We start from the raw sequence: 12,010 nt of genomic DNA, 5'->3' as shown, positions 1-12,010 counted from the left end.
GAGGCTAGATGGCCCAAGAGAGCCTGCAACCCAGTATGGCAGAGCCATCACGAAGGGGAGAGCAGAGACCAGTGAGGTTGTACCAGGCTGGCCACCTGCACAGCTGCAGGTACAACGCATGCACTGCCGTAACACAAAGAGATCACACACAGCTTGTGTGAATGGGCTCTGTGTGTGTGTGTCTAGCAGGGATCACCCCAAGGTGCTGCCTCCCATAGAATGTCTGGCACGGGCAGTAGCGCACTTCTGTGAAAGCACAAAAATCCCCAAATGTGTTGAGCACCGCTCCAAAGCCTCCCGATTGCTACCGCTATACAAAATGTTCGCAGCACGGGCCAGACGCTGTGCATGGCTCCTGACCGACACACAGTCTCCACGCTTACTCTCTTCCCAACACATGGAATAACTCCCCGCCCCCCGCCCAGGCCTCAGCAGCTTATTAAACAAGCTGACTTTGTGCTGCAAACAAATTACAGCACCAGATCATCTGATAAAATGCGTATTACTGACAAGCATGTTAATAAATCTGATAAGCCAAATTACCCCAGCTAACAAGGCAGCCTATCTCCTACTTTGAAGGCAGATTTTACATCAGTGGGGGGGATTTATCTTTTTTTTTGCTGGAACCCTTTTTATTACCAACTATCAGGGCAGTAATGCCATGCGTACAAACCAACCGCGCACCACATTCATTAGGTCAGGATAGCCTGTCTTTGTCCCAAAGCAAGGTACTAATCTGCAGCTTTTATCTCTGTCCCTTTTTTGAAACATTTCAGCCTGGGGAAAGCCTTTTTTGGGTTTCTGTGCTGCTCGCAACCACATCAAGCCAAAGCTGCTCGTAAAATTTACTGTTAGGGCAGCCGGTCCTGCCTCCTACCTCTGAGGATTTTTGCGAGGCTCGGCCCTGTTCTTGGGCCCTCTGCCCAGGCATTCACACAGGTTATCTCCCAGGAGGATTTCTGTGGGAAAAATCAATCCTGGCCCTGCTTTAATTCTTCGTCGGCTATAAGCAGGACACGTGATGAGAAGGAGCGGAGAGGGCTGGGATAATTGAGTGACCTTAACGTACAACTCTCAGCATGGTTTCTTCTGAGGGGAGTGAAAATCCCTCAGAGCTTTGTTTTTTTCAGATCTAAATCTCGATGAAGCAGAAACCTCTGAAATTCATGCCCCGGAGCCACTGCCAGCTTTATAATGATCCTGTTTCCAGAAATGCTACAAAGCTGCTACCTCTCGTACCTTAAAACCAAACCCAACGCAGCACCCCAAGGTCTAAGACCCCCAAACCAGGGGAACTCTTGGGTTAGCGACCAGAGAACGTACTGCAGCACCGAATTGCTCTTGGGGCTGGAAAGGGAAAGCTGCAAAAGGTAAAAACGAAGTGCTGAAGCAAGCAAGTAACAGGAAACGAGTCAGCCCTGGTAGGCGATGATGAGTGCCGTGTGGGAGGGACTGCGCAATTACATTTTCTGTGCTGTGAGAACGAACATGAAACTACAAGCCTGGCGAAACATCAGCGATCACAAGCAGGCTCCGCAGGCTGACCTCTCCCCGGGAAGCGGGGGACGAGGGGCGGAACCGTGGGTCTAAACACCCCTCTCACCCTCTGCCTGTACCCCCCCTTCCCCTCGCCCTTCCTCTTGACCTGGCCGCGCTCCTCCTCGCACAACAGATGGCATCTCTGTAGGAGCGTATCGGTGATCCCCCTGCGGGACCCTGGGGGGTGGCTGTTGGGAAGCAAGAGTCCTTCCTCCTTGTCCGCTCCACGGCTGGCCGAGGGAAGGGCAGGTAAAGAGCAAGAACAAAGCCCTGGATGTTCCAGCCCACAGTAGAGTCAGTTGCGAACAAGAGAGATTAGCTGGTGAGCTGGGAGCCAAGTCTCTACAAAAGGACTGGGGAGAGCCTGGAAGAGGGAAAAAATCCCCACTCATTTCTAGGAAATCAAAATAAGAAGCATCACTTGTTTTTAAGCGGGGCAGGAAGGAGATATTTCTAAGTGTCGAGGAGGCAAAAACGATCTGAGAGTTTACAAACACGTACTAGAGCTCCTAAAATAGCTCTGACTTGTCTGGAAGGCATCAGAAAGATCCTTATTGTTTCATGTGTGCTTGGAGCAGCACTGCTGCAAGTGCTGCCAGTGTATGCAGTAGAAACATGGCCTGGAAAATAACTCTGCTCTTTTTTTTTTATTAAGGCAATTTTAAATTTGTATCAGCTGCTACTGCTTAGAATAGTAACAACTCTTCCCCAGCAACTCTGTGGAGCACTCAGCACTCTCCACAAAAATGCCATGTGCTTGGCCAAAACTCTGCATAGCTGTGAACCGGATCAGTGTAAGGGTAGCAGAACTGCATGGGAAATCCTGTGTTGGAGGTGATGGGAAGTTTCTCTGTGTCCTCTAGGATACCAGGAGTTTTAAGTCTTGCCTTACAGGACTGACACAAGCATTGCCACCGATGGAAGGAAAAAAGACTGAATGCCTGACACTGTTGGGGCGGAGGGGGGGGAAGATGTTGCAACAGCAACAGCCAAAAGAAGGAAGCGCCAATGGTGCAGGCTGCAACACAGTCCACCAATGTAGCCTTTAAAATGGGCGTCACTTTAACAGGCATGTTTTTCCCCTTTGATTACTCACTTCCTTTAAAAGCAAGAGGAGCCAAATGCTCATTACAAGCCAAGAACTTTTTTTTGTATTATTTAATGGCAGTGTATAACTGCTAGTCACACACTTTAAATCATTAGTGGCATGACCATCTCTTTCCTTCCTGAAGATTGCTGAGAAATGGCAGTGCAGACAACGAACCGCTTTTTATTTACCTCTCATAAATCAGAAGCAGTCAGGCCTCCTTTGTTCAAACCAAAAAGAAAATAAACCGATCAGTAAAACGTTACCACCAGGCTGAGTAATACCCATACAGGTTCAGGAATCCTGCACTCTAGCCCGCTGGGGCTCAAAGCATCCCCATCTGTTTCCTTTCAAAATATTTAATCGGAGACAAAAGTGACAGTGGGGGAAGGGAGTAGCAGATCAAGAGAGGCTGGAGAAAACCACCTCTTCCCCACGCCGACAGTGAGCTCTGTACTAACATGCTTAAGCCAAGAGAAGGATGACTGCTGAGGAGAGAGTGACCAGAGGCTTTAATCTTCAGATTTTGTAAGGCAAAACATTTCCTTTCTCCCACAGGAGCTGCCAGTCTGGAGCGCTCCTCATCTCCCTCCCCTCTGCTGGCCAGGCTCTCCTCCCGTGTCAAAATTCCCACCGAAGCAGTAGTCAGCTAGATAAACAGAGCAGTCCCCAGATGCATCCCCTTGGAGGCTGAAGTAATAGGTCATGGGAAACAAGCAGAGGCAACCATTTCCTTCTGATACTGTGGTCTCCACCAAGCAATGCTCAAACTGAAGTCTAACTAAACAAACCAGGACCGAATCCCACTTGAAGAAAAATTCCAGTGGTGCATTAGACACCATGTTTCTTCCTCAATAAATTAAAGGTCCTAGGCTCACCCTGGCTGCCCAGCTGGCTTAGAAGCCAGGTTAATTGCAATGAAATGTAAATTTAGAGCGCGCTGCTTGGTCAAAAATGTACCCCTCCCTAGAACAAGCTACCACTTAAGAAAGGGTCAAAAAACCACTAGTGAAAGTAGGAAAACTTTTCTACAAGATACCTGTGATTTCAGCTCTTTGGGTCTCTCTTTTAAGGAATTCTGTAGCTCTGAAGGACTTAAGCCTGACCCTGAGGTCAGGGGAAGGAAGTATTTTCCATTGCCCTTCAGTATGGGAAGGATTGGTGACTTCTCTATACTTGCACCATGAGATGAAGCCAGGCAAACATGATTCAGATCGCCAGATCATCAGTGATGCAGGTTAAAAGCCAAACTACTCCCTTCCCAGCTACTTTTCCCACAATGCAAGTGATTTCTGCCATGGAAGAAGGGCAAGAGACACTGACGACTACGCTCCCTCGCCCTGCCAGTCCCAGCATTATGCTTTTCTCAGCTCAGATTCCCCCCCCCGCCAAATCCAATAATTTTTATTGTCTTTAAAAGTCTAATCTTCTCCTCAACACCAGTCAGGCAGGTTTTCACGGCTTTCTAACATGTGAAGAGGACAAAACTATTCTGAGAGATTTAAAGCAGGAAGCAAACAGGTCATCAGAGGATTTCCTAGGGATCAGGAGCCTGAAGTGATCTGGCCAGAAGTAGGTCACATACTTGTCTATTAAACCAAATAATTAGTCATGTCAAACTATATGTTGGGTGGTTTCCAAAGGGAACAAAAGACATGGCAGTAAACCAGACAGAAACAGAGATAATATAAGACACTTTTTCAAAGCCATTTTGCAGACTGGATCTGGCTGCCTTGCTCAAGGAAAACTCTACTCATTTTACACAGGGGAAGTGCAAGCAGGCAGCTTTCTGTCTACCAGAGCCTGCGGAGACTCTTCTTACTCTGGAGAGAATGACACGAGGCTATTTTTTCTAGCAAGGAGCAATTCCCACCCTCGGGCAGAAATGAATAGTGCATTAGTACCTACCACGGGTTCTTCAAGCCCCCCCCACCGCCCCGATATTCAGGCTTCACTGTCTGAATGTGAAGCAGGCAACTTTTATGGTAGATGCAGTCTGTGGTCCATGTCCTTGCGACTAGGTACTGCTGACAGCAGTTCAGAGGGGTGTGAACGGTATGAGAGCTGCTGCTCCCAGGCCAAGACAAGGCATGCTGGAAACTCTCTGGGTCCTTCTGTCAACACTTGAAAGTTACAGAAAGACGTTAGCTCTTTCCTAAGAATTAATGGCAAAATCCATGCTGAAACAGGGACTTCTGGTCAAGAGAAAAAACTCACAACACGAAGGGGTAAATGCAGGTTATGAAGTACTTAACCAACCTGTGCTTTCTGATGACATACAACAGGGTTTAACGGGACACTCCTTGGCTTTGGCACTGAAATGGACGGAGTGGTATTTACCGACACATATTGAGCAAGCACTACCAATGTACTGCCAACAGAAAGAGAACAAAACTGTAGCTCTGCAAACTTGGACCAACATCTGACAACTAAGCATGACTTGTAAAGAATGACTAACTACAAAGAGCCTGTGTCATGGCTCAGTCTGAACACACACATGCTTTTTAAAAAAACTACAATACTCTTTGATACATTTTTATAGTGTATCAGTGGTCAGCTGTGCCCAGCACTCTGTGTGGCACTGGAAAATGGCTTTCCTATTAAAGTAACTTTTTAAGTTCCCAAAGAAAACACAGTGCTCAGAGAGACAGCTCCATTGCACAGAGACACAATTCTTTGACCCGTTTGAAATAAAGAAAATAAGAATAGCACAGCAATGTTGATAGCGGTTAGTAAATACTAGAAGGCACACTATGAAAGAAATAGCTTACAGAGGCTTTTTTGGATTACCCCATTCAGGCTTTCAAGGCTGGTAAGTAAAGTATCCTCTTTGTTATGGCACCATAAAGATATTGCCTTTACTGTCACTTCACCCACCTGTACTCTCACTCACCATTTTTGTTTCCTTTTGATCAGTTTTTAAAGGGAAAACAACTAAATAAGTTGGGTTTTTTGAGACATGCATTCAGCAGTGAAGTTCTGGGCTAGGAGTTAATGTAAGTTCAGGATTTACTGAAAGTAACCCCAAAGCATATAAGAGCGAGCTTTTTAAAGCCATGTTCCACTCTTTCCCTCCCACAAGAATCACACTCAGTGCTACACCTGCTGCTGTACCTACCTTGTCTGGCTGTATATTCATTGTCTTCAATCAGTCTTGCCAATCCGAAGTCGGCAATCTTGCATATTAGGCCATTCCCCACCAGAATGTTTGCAGACCGCAGATCTCTGTGTATGTAATTCATTCGCTCAATGTACGCCATTCCTGCAGCCACCTGCGAGAAGCATGAAACACAATCAGTGCATTTTAAAATGAACTCAGACATACACGGGCTATAAAACATATACACCTAAGTGCTCAATACTCTGAAGACAGACCTGGGCTGCCATGTCCACCAAATTCGGTAACTTCAGAGCTCTTCCTTCTCCATCTTTTAAGAAATCTAGCAAACTCCCTGCAAATGCAAAGTTGACACAATAGAGATATTAGGAAAACAATGGCTATTCATCAGGATGGAGGTGCAGCAATAAGTGCAATATTAAAGACAGCAATGTTTCAAGTTCTAGTGGACCCTTTAAAAAACCCCCCACAATATCTTAGAATTCTCCTATTATACTTGTTTCACTCTTCTTTAAGGTTGGCTTGCAGAAGAATATGTCGCTAGTCCAAAGAGAGTTGCAAGGAAAAGAAACAACATTGTTTTAAATTTTCCTGACCATTACTGAGAAAGCTGATCTTTCTTAACTTTCCCAGTGCTCTTTGAAACTACATACCTGCTGCTCTCTAAAGGCCTCAGCTAGCTGCAAAGCATCAGCTCGGTTCCAAGCCACACAAACTATGGAAAAAGTCAGATCCCAGCTCAACCTCCTCCAAAAGAAAGGTCAGCCTGGAGCCTGGTAAGCCCAAAGGGGCTAGCATTAACAAAGGCTAACTTTCCTTAGAAATTAGTAGTGCTTCTTCTCTAGGTAACCCATGACTAAATGTAGCACGAACCACTAATTTTAGAAGACCACTATGCAAAACTAGAGAAGACAAAGCAGAGATCAAATGAAAGCAATTTTAGCAAAAGCAATAAGGACATAGCTCCCCTATGCAATTGAAAGCATGGAGGTTTCCTGTAGCTTTTAAAAAAAGCCTGCGATGCTATAGCTCCCTTCCCAATCTTGTATTCAAACAGAGAAGTGTGGCAGTCTCCTTTAAATAAGGTCAGTGAATTGTTTTAATAAATAAGGGGAAAAGACAGATGATGAGGCGTTTCTCCCTTGATAAATTGTCAGCCTCAAGCTCAGATCCAAAGATGTAAAATGTTACAGTAAAAACTAGTATAGTAAGCCAAAATAAACCACATACTTCAGAAGGACTTTGAGAAGTCTTTTTTTTAAAGGGGAAAAAGCACATGCTTGTCACCAAGACATATGATTAAAGTGTGAGTTAGTCAGGGCTTGGATGCCTCTGAGAAGGGAGGTGGGCAGGCACCTGCCAGGAAAATAAAAATCAACTCCAAATAGACTGAAAAAATGCACTTAAAATTTCAGAGTGTATCCTCCAATGTACAATGAAACTTCCCTGTGAGAACTTATGTTTCCTATTTGGTTCATTTGCTTTTCCAAAACAAGCAGATTTTTTGCTCTGCTCTCAGCACCCCTGCTGGAGATCTGACAGAGCGAAAAGTTTTCCTTTTCTCATTTTACTACATCGTTACCAGTTAAGTAGCTTAAAGAAAAAGAGAAGGGGAAGGGAAGCGGAAAGAGGAAGGAAAGAATCATATGTGCAAATAATGTATTAAAATGATAAATGGGGTGGACTGAAAATTAAGGTGTGATCTGAGAGTGAGGTACATGTGACAGAACTCAGAATTGCTAAAAGAAGAAACAGAAATCTTAGGCCGACAAGTGAACACTGAAAGAAGATGCCATATGAACTCTCTGGCCCCAGGAAAAGCTAGGATCTTAGGAAGCAGCATGTAATATCATTCAAACCTAGAAAATGCAAATCTCCACTTGTAAGGAAAGTTCAGATGCTGATGCAGTTGGAAGCACTTAGGTTGCCCCAACTCCTCCCTCCCCCACCTGGTGCAAATTTTATTTGTACGTCTAGTGGATTTCAGGTTTTGGGCCCAGTTCAGAGTTGAATTCATAATTCTTCTGAAGCCAGAGGTGAATTTAGCTTCCTGTTCCCTCTCCCCTTCCTCACACACTGTTCATACATCACACTGCACCTCCCTCTATATCCCCAAGGAGCGTCAACAAAGAAAAAACATTGTTATCAAGGGCAGCAGCTCTGGCTTCACCTTTGCTCATGTACTCCGTGACAATATAGATAGGTTCTTCAGATACCACAGCATAAAGTTGGACCAATTTGTCATGTTTTAGCTTCTTCATGATTTGGGCTTCCTCTAAGAAGGATTCTGGAGACATAGTGCCAGGCTTCAGGGTCTTGATAGCCACTTTAGTATTTCCGTTCCACGTACCTACAAGCACAGATACTCTAGTTAGATTAAACCTCTTCCGCTCCTTTTTCTGCCTGATGCCTAGTGTAACCAAGGAATAAACTAGCAAGGACACTTAATATAATAATTTTTTAAAGTGTGGTTTCCCATGTTGCCTTATCATTATATTCCTCCCACGCCTCCCTCATATTTAGTCTATTATACTGAAAAATAATACTCCCATTGGCACTGGGGCACAATCGTCGTTGTCCTACTCAGACAATGCTTCCACTGATATTCACAGAAACCTCCTCTGAGTAAGAAACGTGGGACTGCTGAAACCCATCTTCATGTATTCCCTTGCTAACAAGTAATTGCTACAGACAACACAGCTCCAGTTACAGATTTGGATAACAAAACTGGTTAAATGCAGAACTTTCCATTTGCAGGACATTTTAACATTTTGTTTTTGTTCTGAGTCAGAGGAAAAAAAAATATTCTAAGAAAAATTCCCAAGAAACAAATTCTGAATTGATTTCATTTTAGAAACACGGGCGTGTTTCCAAACCGAAATGCATCTTTTTCTTTCTCCTCCTCATCCCCTGAAACCTAGCAGCTGTGATTGAAAATGAAGTGGTTCCTGTCCACTTCACTTTGTTCTTTACTTGCGGTCAGCACTGAAATGGACAAGTTTCATCTTTTTTCAGCCGTCAGCTACCAAGCCTTCTGTAACACCTGAAAGCCTGCACAAGGGCCTGGAGAGAGCTGGGAAAGGCTGACTCAGGGCATCCCACAAGAGGTGAGGCTTCACTCGGGAATTTGCAAGGGGGAGAAGGAAGACTGGAAAGAAAAAAACCCCAAGCACCTACCTATGTTAACAGGGTTTTTTGGGGGGTGGGGGACTGTGGAAGGAAAAGGAAGGAAAATTAAAATGGGCAGAAATATCACTTTCCTAGTGCCTTCTGGTTGTCCCTTGGCCAGACTTGCCAGAACCCTGATCCAGAGCCAGGGCTGAAATGGCTTTGAATGGGACCTGTGATCTGTTGATAGGGAGCTGCTGTGTGATAAGGCAAAACAATACTAAATGACTTCAGGAATTAATCATGTTGGGTAAAAATTACTCCTCTGCACTTAAGCATGAGGATAGCAGAAGGCCTACAAAGTACATGAAGACTCAGACTCAGATCTAGTTTCTATAAATTAAGATGTCATCAAAAAAGGTAACATGTAAAATAAGCCTGGTTTGTCTTTCTTAAAAGCACTTTAACAGTTACCAGGGCTCAGCTGCTGCCTGGGAACTGGTTAAGCCAAAATAACTTCAACATGAGCTTTTGCAGCCTGGCAGAGCATAAAATGAGCTGGATCGGTTTTTGTGCAAGTGGCCACGTCCCAGCTGCCACCTCACCTAGCCGAAAACCGGGGAGGAGCGGCAGGGGAGCTGCTGCCTGCGCAGTCCCTCACTTACAGGGCGACGTTGTCTGAGGGGGGGTTGAGGCACATATTGGCCAAAAGCGTGCAGTGCAAGTCCGGTTTTCGCTATGCCTTGATTTTCTTCTGCCAGGTGCTGTCACCTCTACTGGTGGTGGAGGAACGTCTTGAGTTACTACCACTGCTACCCCAGCGCTCGAGGAGGACTCTTGAGACCTGAGTTTCACTCAGTCCTTCAAATCAGAGCTGAAGCAGGACTTGGCTTTCGTGGCTCTCCCGTGTAAGCTTGGAAGGATGTGGTTTCGCCTCCTAATTTCAAGCAGGATGGCCAAAATCTTTTCCGATGGGTGAAAGGGAGCATGTTTTATCAGGAGCCACTGAGGCTCCGGACCAGAGAGTGCTGTCAGTCACAGCCACTGTGCAGAGGTACTGCAAATTATATGAACCAGAAATGAAACACTAGTTTCATGGGCACCAGGGGTTCTGTCACTGACATTAATAAACTAGGATTTTACCTGGTGTGTTAACAGGATTAAATGTGTATTATCTCTTAGTGTTGCCTTAATAAAAATCCCAGGACTCGTTCTGTTACCATGAAGTGTTTTCAGCAGTTCTATTTTTAAATACTTTTATGAATTTCTCTTGTTAAAGAAAGAAAATCAAACAAAAAGGTTAACTTATCCTCTCAGCCCAGATTTCAGTTTAAATTGCTAAATTTTCTTGTTGTGGTTTGGTGTGTTTCTCTCTAATAGAAAATTAGCACAGACTTCCCTCTGAATTCCTCCCATATGTAGTTAGTTACTACTTAATGCATTTTTTATTAATTTTATTGTGTTAATCTATTCCAATTTGGTAATGCTTCAGGGCTGTTAACATATTGTTACTATATATTACTTTAAGAAACATAGTGTCATAATTGTAATAATAATTTTTGCATTTCTGACAGATATTTGGTACTGGTACTTGGCACTTTATTTCTCATAGCTGATTTTTTTTTTTTTTTTTTTAAATTGCAGTTGTTCCTTTAGCTTATTGCATCAGTTTAAGATCTACGGCACACAAAGCTGACCACTAAATATTAACATCAACTTGAAACTCTTGCATGCATTCAAGATGGAGTGCAAGAAGGTGAAACTGCAGTTATCTGGGGATACTAATAGAAACCATAGGTAGCTTTCTTTGCAACAGGTCAACTGTAATTCTGTGAAATTCTATAAATTTCTATATTTCTAGTCTATAAATTCTATAAATTTCACAGACTTGCTGTGATGCTCCTTGCTGTAGTCTTGCAATGGAAAACAGCTGCAAGAACCCAGGAGAGCCCACTGGTTATTTTGGTTGTACATACTTTTGTGTCACTTCAACAAAAAGAGAGGCCAAACTGCTCCACCAAATTTTTCTGAAGAAACAACATATAGAAATTCTTTATTTGAATTGGTCATTTTAAATAGGCTGCAGAGAATGCAATTTGGCACAAAAATTGAGCCCACCTCTCATTAAATGGCCGCTATATTGTGTTTCAATGCTATGGCCACACTAAGATTTATGTATATTTTAAATTGCTATTGTTTTACAGTTCTTAAAAGAATGAGGCCCACAGAGTGGGGGCAGTAAGTAAAGCTGGCAAGTGCGCAGAAAACAATGTCAGCGGATTTGGAAAATGTCAGTATTTCTGGACTTCAAAGTGGGGGTTCAGCTGGGCTGGGCAAGTATTTTCTCTATTGTCCCTGGTCTCTATATCCAGTTATGGGGTTCTGCTGCAGATACAAATTTCAAAATGGACTTAAAGAAGTGGATGCATGGGGAAGCTAGCTTGGCAATATCAGCTTGCTGATACTTGCCATTATTTTAATCTGAGAGAGCGGATGGAAGCATTTTCAGGGTCTGACCCCATCAGTGCTAAAACACACGAGGAAAGCAAAATGTCTACTTACCAGATTAATTTCTGGTTAGCTATTCTGCCTTACAAGTTTAGCATCATTCCTATTTTAATACCTAGCAATTGTGTAGTCACCCGAATAAACCCAATGCAATTAATGAAGTTTAATACCCTAACCTCTCATACCAGCTTGTGCAAGTGAAAGGTAGTTTCCCCATGGATTACTGTATTTAGGTCTGACTGTTTTAGGCGACACAGACTAACATTTCATACTATTCTGATTTTTTAGCTTTAAGATCTCTACTTGAAATGTTTATTTCTGCCAAGAGGGCCTTAAAAGATCCATCCAAAGCAAAATATATTCTCTGCCTTACCACGCCACACTTCAGCGAAACACCCCTGACCAAGCTTCTGTTCCAGAAATAATGAATCACGTGCAACTTCCCATGCATCTTTAGCCAATCCAACAGTTTGAGGGGTATTATTCGTAGCAATCACAGTTAAGTTAAAACACAAACCATCAGCTTTCTCTATAGGAGAGGAAATTAATAAAAAAAACACACTTATAATCCAAAATTATGCATGCATTGAGAAAGATGGAAGGTGACTTGTCTCTCAGTGCTGCATTAAAGTTCATTTGCAAACACTGAT

The 12,010-nt window shown here is 43.6% G+C and overlaps 1 protein-coding gene across 9 annotated transcripts in view; it reads right to left on the bottom strand.

Moving 5' to 3' along the window:
* Nucleotides 1-12,010, bottom strand: part of FYN (FYN proto-oncogene, Src family tyrosine kinase) — a 139,764-nt gene that overhangs the window by 13,210 nt on the left and 114,544 nt on the right. For 8 of the 9 annotated variants that reach the window (XM_069805065.1, XM_069805069.1, XM_069805062.1 and 5 more), the window contains 3 exons: nt 7,915-8,094; nt 6,002-6,078; nt 5,745-5,898 (listed from right to left, as the gene is read on the bottom strand). In XM_069805065.1, coding sequence (XP_069661166.1) covers nt 5,745-5,898; nt 6,002-6,078; nt 7,915-8,094 — 411 coding nt within the window. Of the gene's footprint in view, nt 1-5,744; nt 5,899-6,001; nt 6,079-7,914; nt 8,095-11,733; nt 11,890-12,010 lie in introns of all 9 variants that reach the window. The other variant, XM_069805070.1, reaches the window with a different exon arrangement.

The sequence above is a fragment of the Haliaeetus albicilla genome, chromosome 17 (assembly GCF_947461875.1).
Source record: "Haliaeetus albicilla chromosome 17, bHalAlb1.1, whole genome shotgun sequence".
NCBI classification, from domain to species: domain Eukaryota; kingdom Metazoa; phylum Chordata; class Aves; order Accipitriformes; family Accipitridae; genus Haliaeetus; species Haliaeetus albicilla.
The sequence above is the reverse complement of the archived record's forward strand: the minus strand, read 5'-3'. Positions and strand labels throughout refer to the sequence as shown.